Source organism: Haematobia irritans, chromosome 4, assembly GCF_050003625.1.
Source record: "Haematobia irritans isolate KBUSLIRL chromosome 4, ASM5000362v1, whole genome shotgun sequence".
NCBI classification, from domain to species: domain Eukaryota; kingdom Metazoa; phylum Arthropoda; class Insecta; order Diptera; family Muscidae; genus Haematobia; species Haematobia irritans.
In genome coordinates, this window is record NC_134400.1 from 163,219,494 (window position 1) to 163,232,665 (window position 13,172).

The 13,172-nt window shown below is 36.1% G+C and overlaps 1 protein-coding gene across 1 annotated transcript in view; it reads right to left on the bottom strand.

Moving 5' to 3' along the window:
* Window positions 1-13,172, bottom strand: part of LOC142236216 (hemicentin-2-like) — a 115,957-nt gene that overhangs the window by 26,910 nt on the left and 75,875 nt on the right. Inside the window, exons 4-6 of the mRNA XM_075307479.1 lie at window positions 9,940-10,150; window positions 9,462-9,589; window positions 6,756-6,924 (exon numbers count right to left, since the gene is read on the bottom strand). Of these exons, the coding sequence (XP_075163594.1) occupies window positions 6,756-6,924; window positions 9,462-9,589; window positions 9,940-10,150 (508 nt within the window). The remainder of the gene's footprint in view (window positions 1-6,755; window positions 6,925-9,461; window positions 9,590-9,939; window positions 10,151-13,172) is intronic.

Below are 13,172 nucleotides of genomic sequence, written 5' to 3' on the forward strand. Positions count from 1 at the left end.
TTGAAGAGGTGTGCCAAAAATGGTGAGTGTCGGTCCATGGTTTGGTATAGCCCCCATATAAACCGACCTCCCGATTTGGGGTCTTTCGCTTATAGAAACCGTAGTTTTCATCCAATTTGCGCGAAATTGAAAATCTAGAGATATTTTGGGACCTTGAAGAGGTGTGCCAAAAATGGTGAGTGTCGGTCCATGTTTTGGTATAGCCCCCATATAAACCGACCTCCCGATTTTACTTCTTGGGCTTATAGAAACCGTAGTTATTATCCAATTTGCCTGAAATTGGAAATCTAGAGGTATTTTTGGGCCATAAAGAGGTGTGCCGAAAACGGTTAGTATCGGTCGGTATTTTAGTATAGCCCATATAAGAACGATTTCCCGATTTAACTCCTTAGGTTTCTAGAAACCTAGTTTTTATCCGATTTGCCTGAAATTGTAAATATTCTCGTATTTAAGGCTCACAAAAACGTGTATCGGATTAAGTTTTTATCGGTCCATTTGGTAATGTCTCCATATAGACCAATTTCACTTCTTGTGAGTATAGAAGGCGCACTGATCATGAAAATTGCTTGAAACTCAATGTAAAATTTCCAGATTTTATTTTTCGGGTGAAAATCTACAGATTTAAAATTTCAAATCAAGACGTTATTTTATAATTTTCTTGCACACTTACAAGAGATGTTAATGATTCCTCTAAAACTCAAACAAAAATGGTTCTTATAAATCCAGAATCTGATATAGTCCTCATAGGTGAAATCTTTAAATATATCTTCGGGAAGTGTCCTCAAGTCCTCAAGCCCTCCTGAAATTTCAAAGGAAATCCTAATACTTGGTTCATGGTGGTGGGTATTTAAGATTCGGCCCGGCCGAACTTACTGCTGTATATACTTGTTTAATAATGGGCTCAATATTAGTGGCATACTAACTCCGTAGGTGCAATATCAACACAGCCAGTGTTGCTAGAAGTAGGGGAAATTCCCTATATGTAGGGTTTTTCTAATATTTAGCATCTTGTAGGGACGTAGGGCCACAATGTAGGACATTTTCACTCAACACAATTTGTAATAATTTTTACATTTTGGTGGCTCTAGAGGAGGAAATTAGAAGCCGACAAGGCTTGATCTTTTACAATGTGTGGTAAACTTTATTCCTGTAGGAAATTTTGTCAACATTTTATTTCTATAGAACATTTTGTCAAAATTGTCAAAATTTTTTCAAACTATTATTTCTATAAACAATTTTCGCAAAATGTTATTTCTGTGGAATTTTTTCTCAAAATTTTATTTCTATAAAATTTTTTCTCAAAATTTTATTTCTATAGAAAAATTTCTCACAAAAATTTGTTTATAGAAACTTTTCCAAAATTTTATTTTTATAGAAATTTAACAAAAAAGATTACTAATGTGGGTAGAATTCTACCAAATGTGGCAACCGTGGTGTTAATACAAATTTATATTCTTATATACGTTGCATATTCATGTTTTAAGATAATAAAGTACTTAGAACCATTTTTGTTTTGTAAATCTTTTTTAAATTTAACGAAAAAATAGCAGGGAAAATTGTTTGTGAATGTATGGGAAAGTAGGGAACTTTTTTTGTCCTTGTAGGGTAAACCGAACATTTTCCCTGGCAACATTGACTATGAGCAGTAGTCAGATTGACACAAAGCACCCATAGACATGTACCCCTTAATTTTCTTAAATATGTAACTGCGGTTTATCTCCCAGACCTATATGTTACCCCACAAATGCTTATGATTACTAATTCAGTAAGGGTGGTTTAGGGTATGATATAGTCGGCCCCGCCCGACTTTCTACTTTACTTACTTGTTTAATAATGGAAGCAATATTAGTGGCATACAAACTCTGTAGGTTCAGAATTAACTATAGCTCCTAATATCAGACATTTCTGTTCAGATTGTGATAAAATTCCCATAACTATGCACCCCTTAATGTTCTTACATATGGAAATGCTGGTTATCTCTCAGTCCTAGGAATTCAAACCCCACCTCGAGTAGTAACTCATTCCCCACAAACAAAGTTACTAATTCAGTAGGGGTGGTTTAGGGTATGATATAGTCGGCCCCGTCCGACTTTCTAATTTACTCACTTGAGGGTTACACAATTTAAAGTTCATTATTGCAATTTATTTATAAAATGTTTTCCGATCCATTCCATTTCTACCTATTTACAAAATTGTCACAAGATTGAATAAATACATGAACCATTCTAATATCATCCTTGGTGACAAGAATTTATTAATAAACTAAAATATACATACCTATCATATAAATGAAATCATCGCTCCATTACTCCAGACTGTCTGGCAAACTAATGGCATTTACCAAGAATCAATCCCACTCTAATTTGTTGCTACATAGATGGACACGTACATCTTTAGGCAACAATATTCTTTGTAAACAGACCGTAGCAATGATACCACCGTAGTGCTACCAATACTCATAAACTCAACACAACCGGCAGATTACTCTCTGATGATTTTGATATCCGAAAATAAAATTGATAGGGTATAATTTTGTAATGAGATCTTGGAAATTTACTTATCGCTCTCTTCTGCTTGTTTCTTTTATATCAACACACACACACATACAGGATGGCGTACCATTTGCCATTGTGGATGGATTTAGGACTTTACAACGTATATATAGGGTGTCGGATAGGTATGCAACCAAATTCAGGTTTCCATCATTCCTAAACCGCTTGTTTAACAGCTCACATATTTATTTTATTTTTATTGTTTACTAGCATACAAAAGCATATCGATCTATTACTCGTACATTCAGAAATAAAGTTATTCGTGATGGAATTCAATGTTTATGCACTAAAAAAAAGGTGAACCCTCTATTTCACTAAAGCCAGTTTAATTTTATTTTAGTTCATAGAATTATTATTTTTTTGGAAAGTTTCCTCTACTCTAATATTTTTTCGTATGTTAGTTAAATGAAATAAAAAACGGGAAAAAATTGTACGCAAACGAAGCATAAAGATTTACTAAATTCGTATTTCTCAAAAAATATTTCCTTATTTCTATAAAGTTGTAAATTTTACTACAAATCTTGAAGTTCGTATGGCACTTAAGATATTCTTGCAATTTTGAAGTCCAATTTTCCCCCAAAACGACAAAATTCTCGTTAACAAATGAAAAAATTCATTATATTTGTTAAATTTTCTTGAATTATTTTTGTGATATCGGCGTGATGTCAGCGTTTGTAATAGTGTTTAGTTAAAATTATAAATAATCTAAATTGTTTCAGTGTATTTGGATGGGAAAGCCAAATTGGTATCGTTAGTGCCCCATACCATTTAAATGAGAATAAATAATTTTTTATACCCTCCATCATAGGATGGGGGTATATTAACTTTGTCATTCCGTTTGTAACACATGGAAATATTGCTCTAAGACCCCATAAAGTATATATATTCTGGGTCGTGGTGAAATTCTGAGTCGATCTAAGCATATCCGTCCGTCCGTCCGTCTGTTTAAATCACGCTAACTTCCGAACGAAACAAGCTATCGACTTGTAACTTGGCACAAGTAGTTGCTATCGACGTAGGTCGGATGGTATTGATCGGTCCACTTTTACGTTTAGCCCCCATATAAAGGGACCCTCAGATTTGGCTTGCGGAGCCTCAAAGAGAAGAAAATTTCATCCGATCCGGCTGAAATTTGGTACATGATGTTGGTATATGGTCTCTAACAACCATGCAAAAATTGGTCCATATCGGTCCATGATTATATATAGCCCCCATATAAACCGATCCCCAGATTTGGCTTGCGGAGCCTAAAAGAGAAGCAAATTTCATCCGTTCCGACTGAAATTTGGTACATGGTGTTGGTATATAGTCTCTAACAACCATGCAAAAATTGGTCCACATCGGTCCATAATTATATATAGCCCCTATATAAACCGATCCCCAGATTTGGCATGTGGAGCCTAAAAGAGAAGCAAATTTCATCCGATCCGCCTGAAATTTGGTACATGGTGTTGGTATATGGTCTCTAACAACCATGCAAAAATTGGTGCACATCGGTCCATAATTATATATAGCCCCCATATAAACCGATCTCCAGATTTGGCTTGCGAAGTCTCCAAGAGAAGCAAATTTCATCCAATCTGGTTGTAATTTGGAACATGGTGTTAGTATATGATCTTTAACAACCGTGCCACAATTGATCCATATCGGTGCATAATTATATATAGCCCCCATATAAAACGTTCTCCAGATTTGACCTCCGGAGCCTCTTTGAGGAGCAAAATTCATCCGATCCGGTTCAAATTAGGAACGTGGTGTTAGTATATGGTCGCTAACAACCATACCAAAATTGGTCCAATCACACAAAAATTGGTCCATATCGGTTCATAATCATGGTTGCCACTAGAGCCAAAAATAATCTACCAAAATTTTATTTCTATAGAAAATTTTGTCAAAATTTTATTTCTATAGAAAATTTTGTAAAAATTTTATTTCTATAGAAAATTTTGTCAAAATTTTATTCGGTTCATAATAAAATTTTCATCATTGTCAAAATTTTATTTCTATAGAAAATTTTGTCAAAATTTTATTTCTATAGAAAATTTTGTTCAAATTTTATTCGGTTCATAATCAGGGTTGCCACTCGAGCCAAAAATAATCTACCAAGATTTTATTTTGTCAAAAGTTTATTTCTATAGAAAATTTTGTTAAAATTTTATTTTATTTTTGTCAAAATTTTCTTTCTATAGAAAATTTTGTCAAAATTTTATTTCTATAGAAAATTTTGTTAAAATTTTATTTCTATAGAAAATTTTGTTAAAATTTTATTTCTGTAGAAAATCTTGTCAAAATTTTATGTCTACTTTGTCAAACTGAATTATATACGTATTGGATCGATCTTTTTTGATTTAATATATACCACGTATGGACTTACATACAATTTAGAAGATGGTGTTAGGAGATGTTAAGATACCTTGCCATCGGCAAGCGTTACCGCAACTTAAGTAATTCGATTGTGGATGGCAGTGTTTAGAAGAAGTTTCTACGCAATCCATGATGGAGGGTACATAAGCTTCGGCCTGGCCGAACTTACGGCTGTATATACTTGTTTTCTCCATTGCACGTTACTGTGATAGTGGCAGTGTTGTATCACCTCCAAAGAGTGGAGAATAAAGACGGTAACAGCGCCAGAAATGATCCGAAGACACATTTCTCTAATATAACGATTTTTTCCTTGTTGATAAAATTTTGAATAAAGTCATTTTGTCCTTATAGTTAGGTGATTCGACTTAAAAATGAGCATCATTACATGAAAGAAAGTTTTGTTTGATTAAAATCAACTTGACATTAATAATTTTGAAAAATTCTTCAAAATTAATTAAATCGTATTTAAACTTGTCAATATTTTATATTGACTACAAAGTCAACAAAGCATTTAAAAATAGGAGATGTGTTTCAATATTTTAATTAAAAACGTTTACTTGCACTGAAAAATTGTTGTCGTGAAGCCAAAGATTTCGTGTCCTTAAAATACGAATGCGTTTTTTGTTTAGCATAGAAGACGCATTTCTTAGATAAAATTTTTTTTTCTTGTCCAAAAGACTATAACCTTGAAAGAAAATTTTGTTTGACAAAGGTCAACTTGTCTTTAATTAGTAAGAAGAATTTTTTAAAACTAATGAAAAAAAAACGTTTACAAATAGGACATGTTTTTAAACACTTTATTTTAAAGACGATTTTTACTTTAAACTTTGCATAATTTCTACTTGAAGTCGAGTATGAATTTGAAAATTGTCGTTAACACGTTTTTAAAGGACTTTATTTTTACATGAAAAAAAGACGAAACAAATGAAGGAAATAAAATTTTTGTCCTAGAATCAAGTTAGAAAAACTCAAACTTAAAAGAGAATTCTGTCTTAAAGGTATCCTTACTTTAATTCTCCGCTTCTTTGGCTCGACATCAATACCAAATTGATTAGTGTAATGACAAAATCTTTGGCATCGGGCATGCTTGTTTTCAGTGTACGCCGTAGTGATAGAAATATTGTCCGTGAACCGAACATATCGCGAGAATGGATGCAACACACATTGACAAATAAGCTTGGACTAAAGCTATTGAAGTTCCAAAAAATTGAAAAGCTCACCGAATCGCCCTCTGTTTACTCTTCGACTGGCCTAGAAAGAGTCAAGCAATTGATTTGCTTCACGTTGTTACAAGGTTATCTTCTATGAAGCCACCTACGGTAGTGGAATCAACCCCAGGACAGGCAAAGGACTAGTCCCCGGTGTATTGGAACCAGTCTCAGTTCTAGTCAAAACGTAAGAAATGGACCGGTCACTTTATTTGTCATTTGTCATTGACGGGGTAAATTTGCACATTATGACAAGATATGAACTCATTCTGAAGGTCACGTTCTGGGACAATTTAGTAGGGCCACCCCATAGACAGGTTCACATGAACTAGTCTAGGACAAACTCTGAGGAACCTGTTTCATTTTCAGTACCCGAATCGCACCGGAAACGAAAAACCTTTAGAATAGATAAACAATAAGTTGTTCTTATAATTGCATTATCAGGAAATACGTATAGAAATCAATAACAATTTTAAAATTGCGACAAACTGGAGCACCGATACCACCGTCACCAGTGGCAGTTTGAGCCAATTTCCCTTAGGGTCTTTTTAAACCTTTGTGCATAAACCTCCGATTTTCTTAAATTTTCTCATATTATTCACATTTATAAGTCGATCTCATGACTACTTACCACTCAGAACGTGCACATGAACACTGGTCAATTCAGCATTTGATGGAGCACATGAGTACTTCCCTGAATCTGCAAGATCAGCATTTTGTACCAGCAGATATGACGTGGTGATATCACCTTTCTCAGTTACCACAGAGACTCCTCCTCTTGTTGAATCGTAATTAATAACCTAATATATTGTGATAGAAATAAAACGAAATTATTAGCATTAGTAAAGCAGGCTACAAAATTAAATAAAAACAACTATATACGGCCGTAAGTTCGGCCAGGCTTAATCTTATGTACCCACCATCATGAATTGCGTAGAAACTTCTACGAAAGACTGTCATCCACAATTGAATTAATTTTGTTGTGGTATCTTAAAACTCCTTAACATCGTTTTCTAAATTGTGAGTTAGTCCATACGTGGTATATATTAGACAAAAAAGGTATGTATAGGTAAGTCTACAAATAATTACGAATCGATATGGACTTTTACACGGTACGTAGAGAGCCAGAACTGAAATATAGGGGTCGCTTATATGGGGGCTATATACAAATATGAGCTTGATATGGACCAATTTTTGTGAGATTGGAGACCGATTTATCTGAGGGCTATATATAACTATAGACCGATATGGACCTAGTTAGGCATGGTTGTTAACGGCCATATACAAGTACTATGTACCAAATTTCAACTGACTCGGATGAAATTTGCTCCTCCAAGAGGCTCCAAAACCAAATCTCAGGATCGGTTTATATGGTGGCTATATATAATTATGGACCGATGTGGACCAATTTTTTCATGGTTGTTAGAGATCATATGCTGACACCATGTACCAAATTTCAGCCGGATCGGATGAAATTTGCTTCTCTTAGACGCTCCGCATGCCACATCTGGGGATCGGTTCATATGGGGGCTATTTATAATTATGAACCTATGTGGACCAATTATTGTATGGTTGTTAGATACCATATACCAACACCATGTACCAAATTTCAACCGGATCGGATGAAATTTGCTTCTCTTAGAGGCCAAGCCAAATCTGGGGAACGGTTTATATGGGGGCTATATATAATTGTAGACAGATGTAGACAAATTTTTGCATGGTTGTTAGAGATCATATGCTGATACCATGTACCAAATTCAGCCGGATCGGATGAAATTTGCTTCTCTTAGAGCGATCGCAAGCCAAATCTGGGGATCGGTTCATATGCGGGCTATTTATAATTATGAACCTATGTGGACCAATTTTTGCATGGTTGTTGGATACCATATACTAACACCATGTGCCAAATTTTAACCGGATCAGATAAAATTTGCTTCTCTTAGAGGCCAAGCCAAATCTAGGGATCGGTTTATATGGGGGCTATATATAATTATAGACAGATGCAGACCAAGTTTTGCATGGTTGTTAGAGACCATATACTAACACCATGTACCAAATTTCGGATCGGATGAAATTTGCTTCTCTTAGAGGCTCCGCAAGCCAAATTTGTCAATTTGCCAAATGGTCCGTTTAAATGTACAAAAAAGTGGACCGATATGGCCCATTTGCAATACCATCCGACGTACATCAATAACAACTACTTGTGCCAAGTTTCAAGTCGATAGCTTGTTTCGTTCGAAAGTTAGCGTGATTTCAACAGACGACACTCGCCATTTTCGGCACACATCTTTATGGTCCCAAAAAAACCTCTAGATTTTCTTTTTCATGCAAATCGGGTAAAAACTACGTTTTCTAGACGATCAAGACCCCAAATCGTTTGGTCGATTTATATGGGCGCTATATCAAAATCTGGACCGATTTAGCTCATCTGCGAACTTAACCTGTTTGCAAACAAAAAACTAATGTGTGCCATTATTGAAAGCTCTAGCGTGATTACAACAGACAGACGGACGATATTTCGATGTGTTACAAACGGAATGACAAACTTATTATACCACACCATGGTGGGTATAACAAGTAAATGGAGGCAGACTGAATCCCCAATGGATTGGGTATAAAGTTCTACTAAAGACTGTCATCAACAACAAATTTACTTGGGTTGTGGTAACAGTTACCGATTGCAAGGTATATTAGACTTTCCTAACATTGTCTTTTAAATTGTATTGCAGATTTACACAGAAAAAAATTTCCGTAGTTTAACTAACGCCAAATTTAACTTATTTTTATTGCAAAAAAATTATTTGCGTGTAGTTCAATTTTATTATTTTTTGCGAAATTTCCCGCAGTCCAATGAAATTTTCGTTTTTTTCGTATGTCTCAAACATTTTATGAACTAAACGCGAGTATAAAGTTCAATGACTATACACATAAGTTCATTTTTAACTAAAACAAATGAACATTTTCATACGATTCCCAAAAATAGTAAGAATGAACTACGGTATGGTTAAAATGGTCATGATTTGGCGCCAAAGATTTTCTTATTTAATTTTTGTTAATTTTTTCTTCAATGAGAGGGAGTAATTTTGAGAACAACAGTTAAAAAGTACAACATGGTACTAAATTTTCCTGGTTTTAACAACACTTCGTGGAAATCTCAAAACAGGTAGTACAAAATAGTTCAATTTTCGCGCGAGGTAGTTCATTCTTCCTATAAAACAGTTTACTTTTTTTCGGTGTATATAGGAGCTATGTATAATTATAGACCGATTTTGAAAAATATTAACGAAGGGAATTCTCTCAGTGCACTTACTTCTTGAAATTAAATACATTTATTTACCTCTTCATGATGATACCAAAATATGTATTCTGGCGGCTCTAGACTAAATTTCACAGTACATGTTAAATTTATTGTGCTCCCTTTATCCACATGGAAATCAGAACCGCCGTGTATTGTTGCCGTTGGAACTATAAGAAAAATGAAAAAAAACAGGAATTTATACATACACAAAGAAATGTTTTGTTGTTGGGTAAGAAAGTCGAAAAATCGAAGTTGCCTAAATCATGTTGACTAAAATCGACCCTACTACGATAAATCCAAACGATAAATACTCCTATCGTATGAAAAAGCTATTTTCTCAACAATTTCTCAACTTGAATTTTACCCTAATACTTTGAAAACAAAATTTTTTTGAAAACATATATGTCCAGTGCTTGTGTTTATTGGCTTGCTAATATCCACTATGGACATAAATTGCGTCCCTGCAAACTAACAATTATAACATTTTCACTGATTTCCACCAACCATCCATACTTACCTACAACATTAAGATTCACAAAATAACTTCGTACTGGCTGCGTGGATATTTGGCATTCAAACATGCCAGCATCTCGTTTCTGAGTCCATTTTATCTGCAACGTCCAATCTTCGGAATTGTTGTGATGTATGGCCTGAAACCTTAAATCCGATGTATATGTGTAAGTGCCTACAGTCAGGATATGCATATCTCGATGTCTTATCCAGGAAACCTGAAAAATTTTGGGATTAATTTTTTTCATATTTTTCATTATGCCAATATTATAGGATTCTCCTTTTTGTATGAATTAAATACACTGAAAAAAAGCATACCCGCTTCCAATGACTTTGTCTTTACTTTAACAATTTTGGTATTGATTCCGAGCCAAAGAAGAAGTAAGGATACTTTTAAGACACAATTCTTTTTATACCCTCCACCATAGGATGGGGGTATATTAACTTTGTCATTCCGTTTGTAACACATCGAAATATTGCTCTAAGACCCCATAAAGTATATATATATTCTGGGTCGTGGTGAAATTCTGAGTCGATCTGAGCATGTCCGTCCGTCCGTCCGTCCGTCTGTTGAAATCACGCTAACTTCCGAACGAAACAAGCTATCGACTTGAAACTTGGCACAAGTAGTTGTTATTGACGTAGGTCGGATGGTATTGCAAATGGGCCATACCGGTCCACTTTTACGTATAGCCCCCATATAAACGGCCCCCCAAATTTGGCTTGCGATTGCTCTAAGAGAAGCAAATTTCATCCGATCCGGCTGAAATTTGGTACATGGTGTTAGTATATGGTCTCTAACAACCACGCAAAAATTGGTCCACATCGGTCCATAATTATAAATAGCCCCCATATAAACCGATCCCCCCATTTCGGCTTGCGGAGCCTCTAAGAGAAGCAAATTTCATCCGATCCGGCTGAAATTTGGTAAATGGTGTTGGTATATGTTCTCTAATGACCATGCAAAAATTGGTCCACATCGGCCCATAATTATATATAGCCCCCATATAAACCGATCCCCAGATTTGACGTCCGGAGCTTCTTAGAGGAGCAAAAGTCATCCGATCCGATTGAAATTTGGTACGTAGTGTTAGTATATTGTCTCTAACAACCATGCCAAAATTGGTCCATATCGGTCCATAATTATAAATAGTCCCCATATAAGCCGATCCCCAGATTTGAACTCCGGAGCCTCTTAGAGGAGCAAAATCCATCCAATCCGGTTGAAATTTGGTACGTGGTGTTAGTATATGGTCTCTAACAACCATGCAAGGATTGGTCCATATCGGTCCATAATTATATATAGCCCCCATATAAACCGATCCCCAGATTTGGCTTGTGGAGCCTCTAAGAGAAGCATATTTCATCCGATCCGGCTGAAATTTGGTACATGATGCTGGTATATGGTCTCTAACAATCATGCACAAATTGGTCCACATCGGTCCATGATTATATATAGCCCCCATATAAACCGATCCCCAGATTTGGCTTGTGGAGCCTCTAAGAGAAGCAAATTTCATCCGATCCGGCTGAAGTTTGGTACATGGTATTGGTATATGGTCTCTAGCAACCGTGCAAAAATTGGTCCATATCGGTCCATAATTATATATAGTCCCCATATAAAACGTTCTCCAGATTTGACCTCCGGAGCCTCTTGGAGGAGCAAAAGTCATCCGATCCGGTTCAAATTAGGAACGTGGTGTTAGTATATGCTCGCTAACAACCATACCAAAATCCACCATAGGATGGGGGTATATTTACTTTGTCATTCCGTTTGTAACACATCGAAATATTGCTCTAAGACCCCATAAAGTATATATATATTCTGGGTCGTGGTGAAATTCTGAGTCGATCTGAGCATGTCCGTCCGTCCGTCCGTCCGTCTGTTGAAATCACGCTAACTTCCGAACGAAACAAGCTATCGACTTGAAACTTGGCACAAGTAGTTTTTATTGATGTAGGTCGGATGGTATTGCAAATGGGCCATACCGGTCCACTTTTACGTATAGCCCCCATATAAACGGCCCCCCAAATTTGGCTTGCGATTGCTCTAAGAGAAGCAAATTTCATCCGATCCGGCTGAAATTTGGTACATGGTGTTAGTAAAGGGTGATTTGTTAAGAGCTTGATAACTTTAAAAAAAAAAAAAAAAACGCATAAAATTTGCAAAATCTCATCGGTTCTTTATTTGAAACGTTAGATTGGTCCATGACATTTACTTTTTGAAGATAATTTCATTTAAATGTTGACCGCGGCTGCGTCTTAGGTGGTCCATTCGGAAAGTCCAATTTTGGGCAACTTTTTCTAGCATTTCGGCCGGAATAGCCCGAATTTCTTCGGAAATGTTGTCTTCCAAAGGTGGAATAGTTGCTGGCTTATTTCTGTAGACTTTAGACTTGACGTAGCCCCACAAAAAATAGTCTAAAGGCGTCAAATCGCATGATCTTGGTGGCCAACTTACCGGTCCATTTCTTGAGATGAATTGTTCTCCGAAGTTTTCCCTCAAAATGGCCATAGAATCGCGAGCTGTGTGGCATGTAGCGCCATCTTGTTGAAACCACATGTCAACCAAGTTCAGTTCTTCCATTTTTGGCAACAAAAAGTTTGTTAGCATCGAACGATAGCGATCGCCATTCACCGTAACGTTGCGTCCAACAGCATCTTTGAAAAAATACGGTCCAATGATTCCACCAGCGTACAAACCAAACCAAACAGTGCATTTTTCGGGATGCATGGGCAGTTCTTGAACGGCTTCTGGTTGCTCTTCACTCCAAATGCGGCAATTTTGCTTATTTACGTAGCCATTCAACCAGAAATGAGCCTCATCGCTGAACAAAATTTGTCGATAAAAAAGCGGATTTTCTGCCAACTTTTCTAGGGCCCATTCACTGAAAATTCGACGTTGTGGCAGATCGTAAGTCTATTCATGATGAAATGTCAAAGCATACTGAGCATCTTTCTCTTTGACACCATGTCTGAAATCCCACGTGATCTGTCAAATACTAATGCATGAAAATCCTAACCTCAAAAGAATCACCCTTTATATGGTCTCTAACAACCACGCAAAAATTGGTCCACATCGGTCCATAATTATAAATAGCCCCCATATAAACCGATCCCCCCATTTCGGCTTGCGGAGCCTCTAAGAGAAGCAAATTTCATCCGATCCGGCTGAAATTTGGTAAATGGTGTTGGTATATGTTCTCTAATGACCATGCAAAAATTGGTCCACATCGGCCC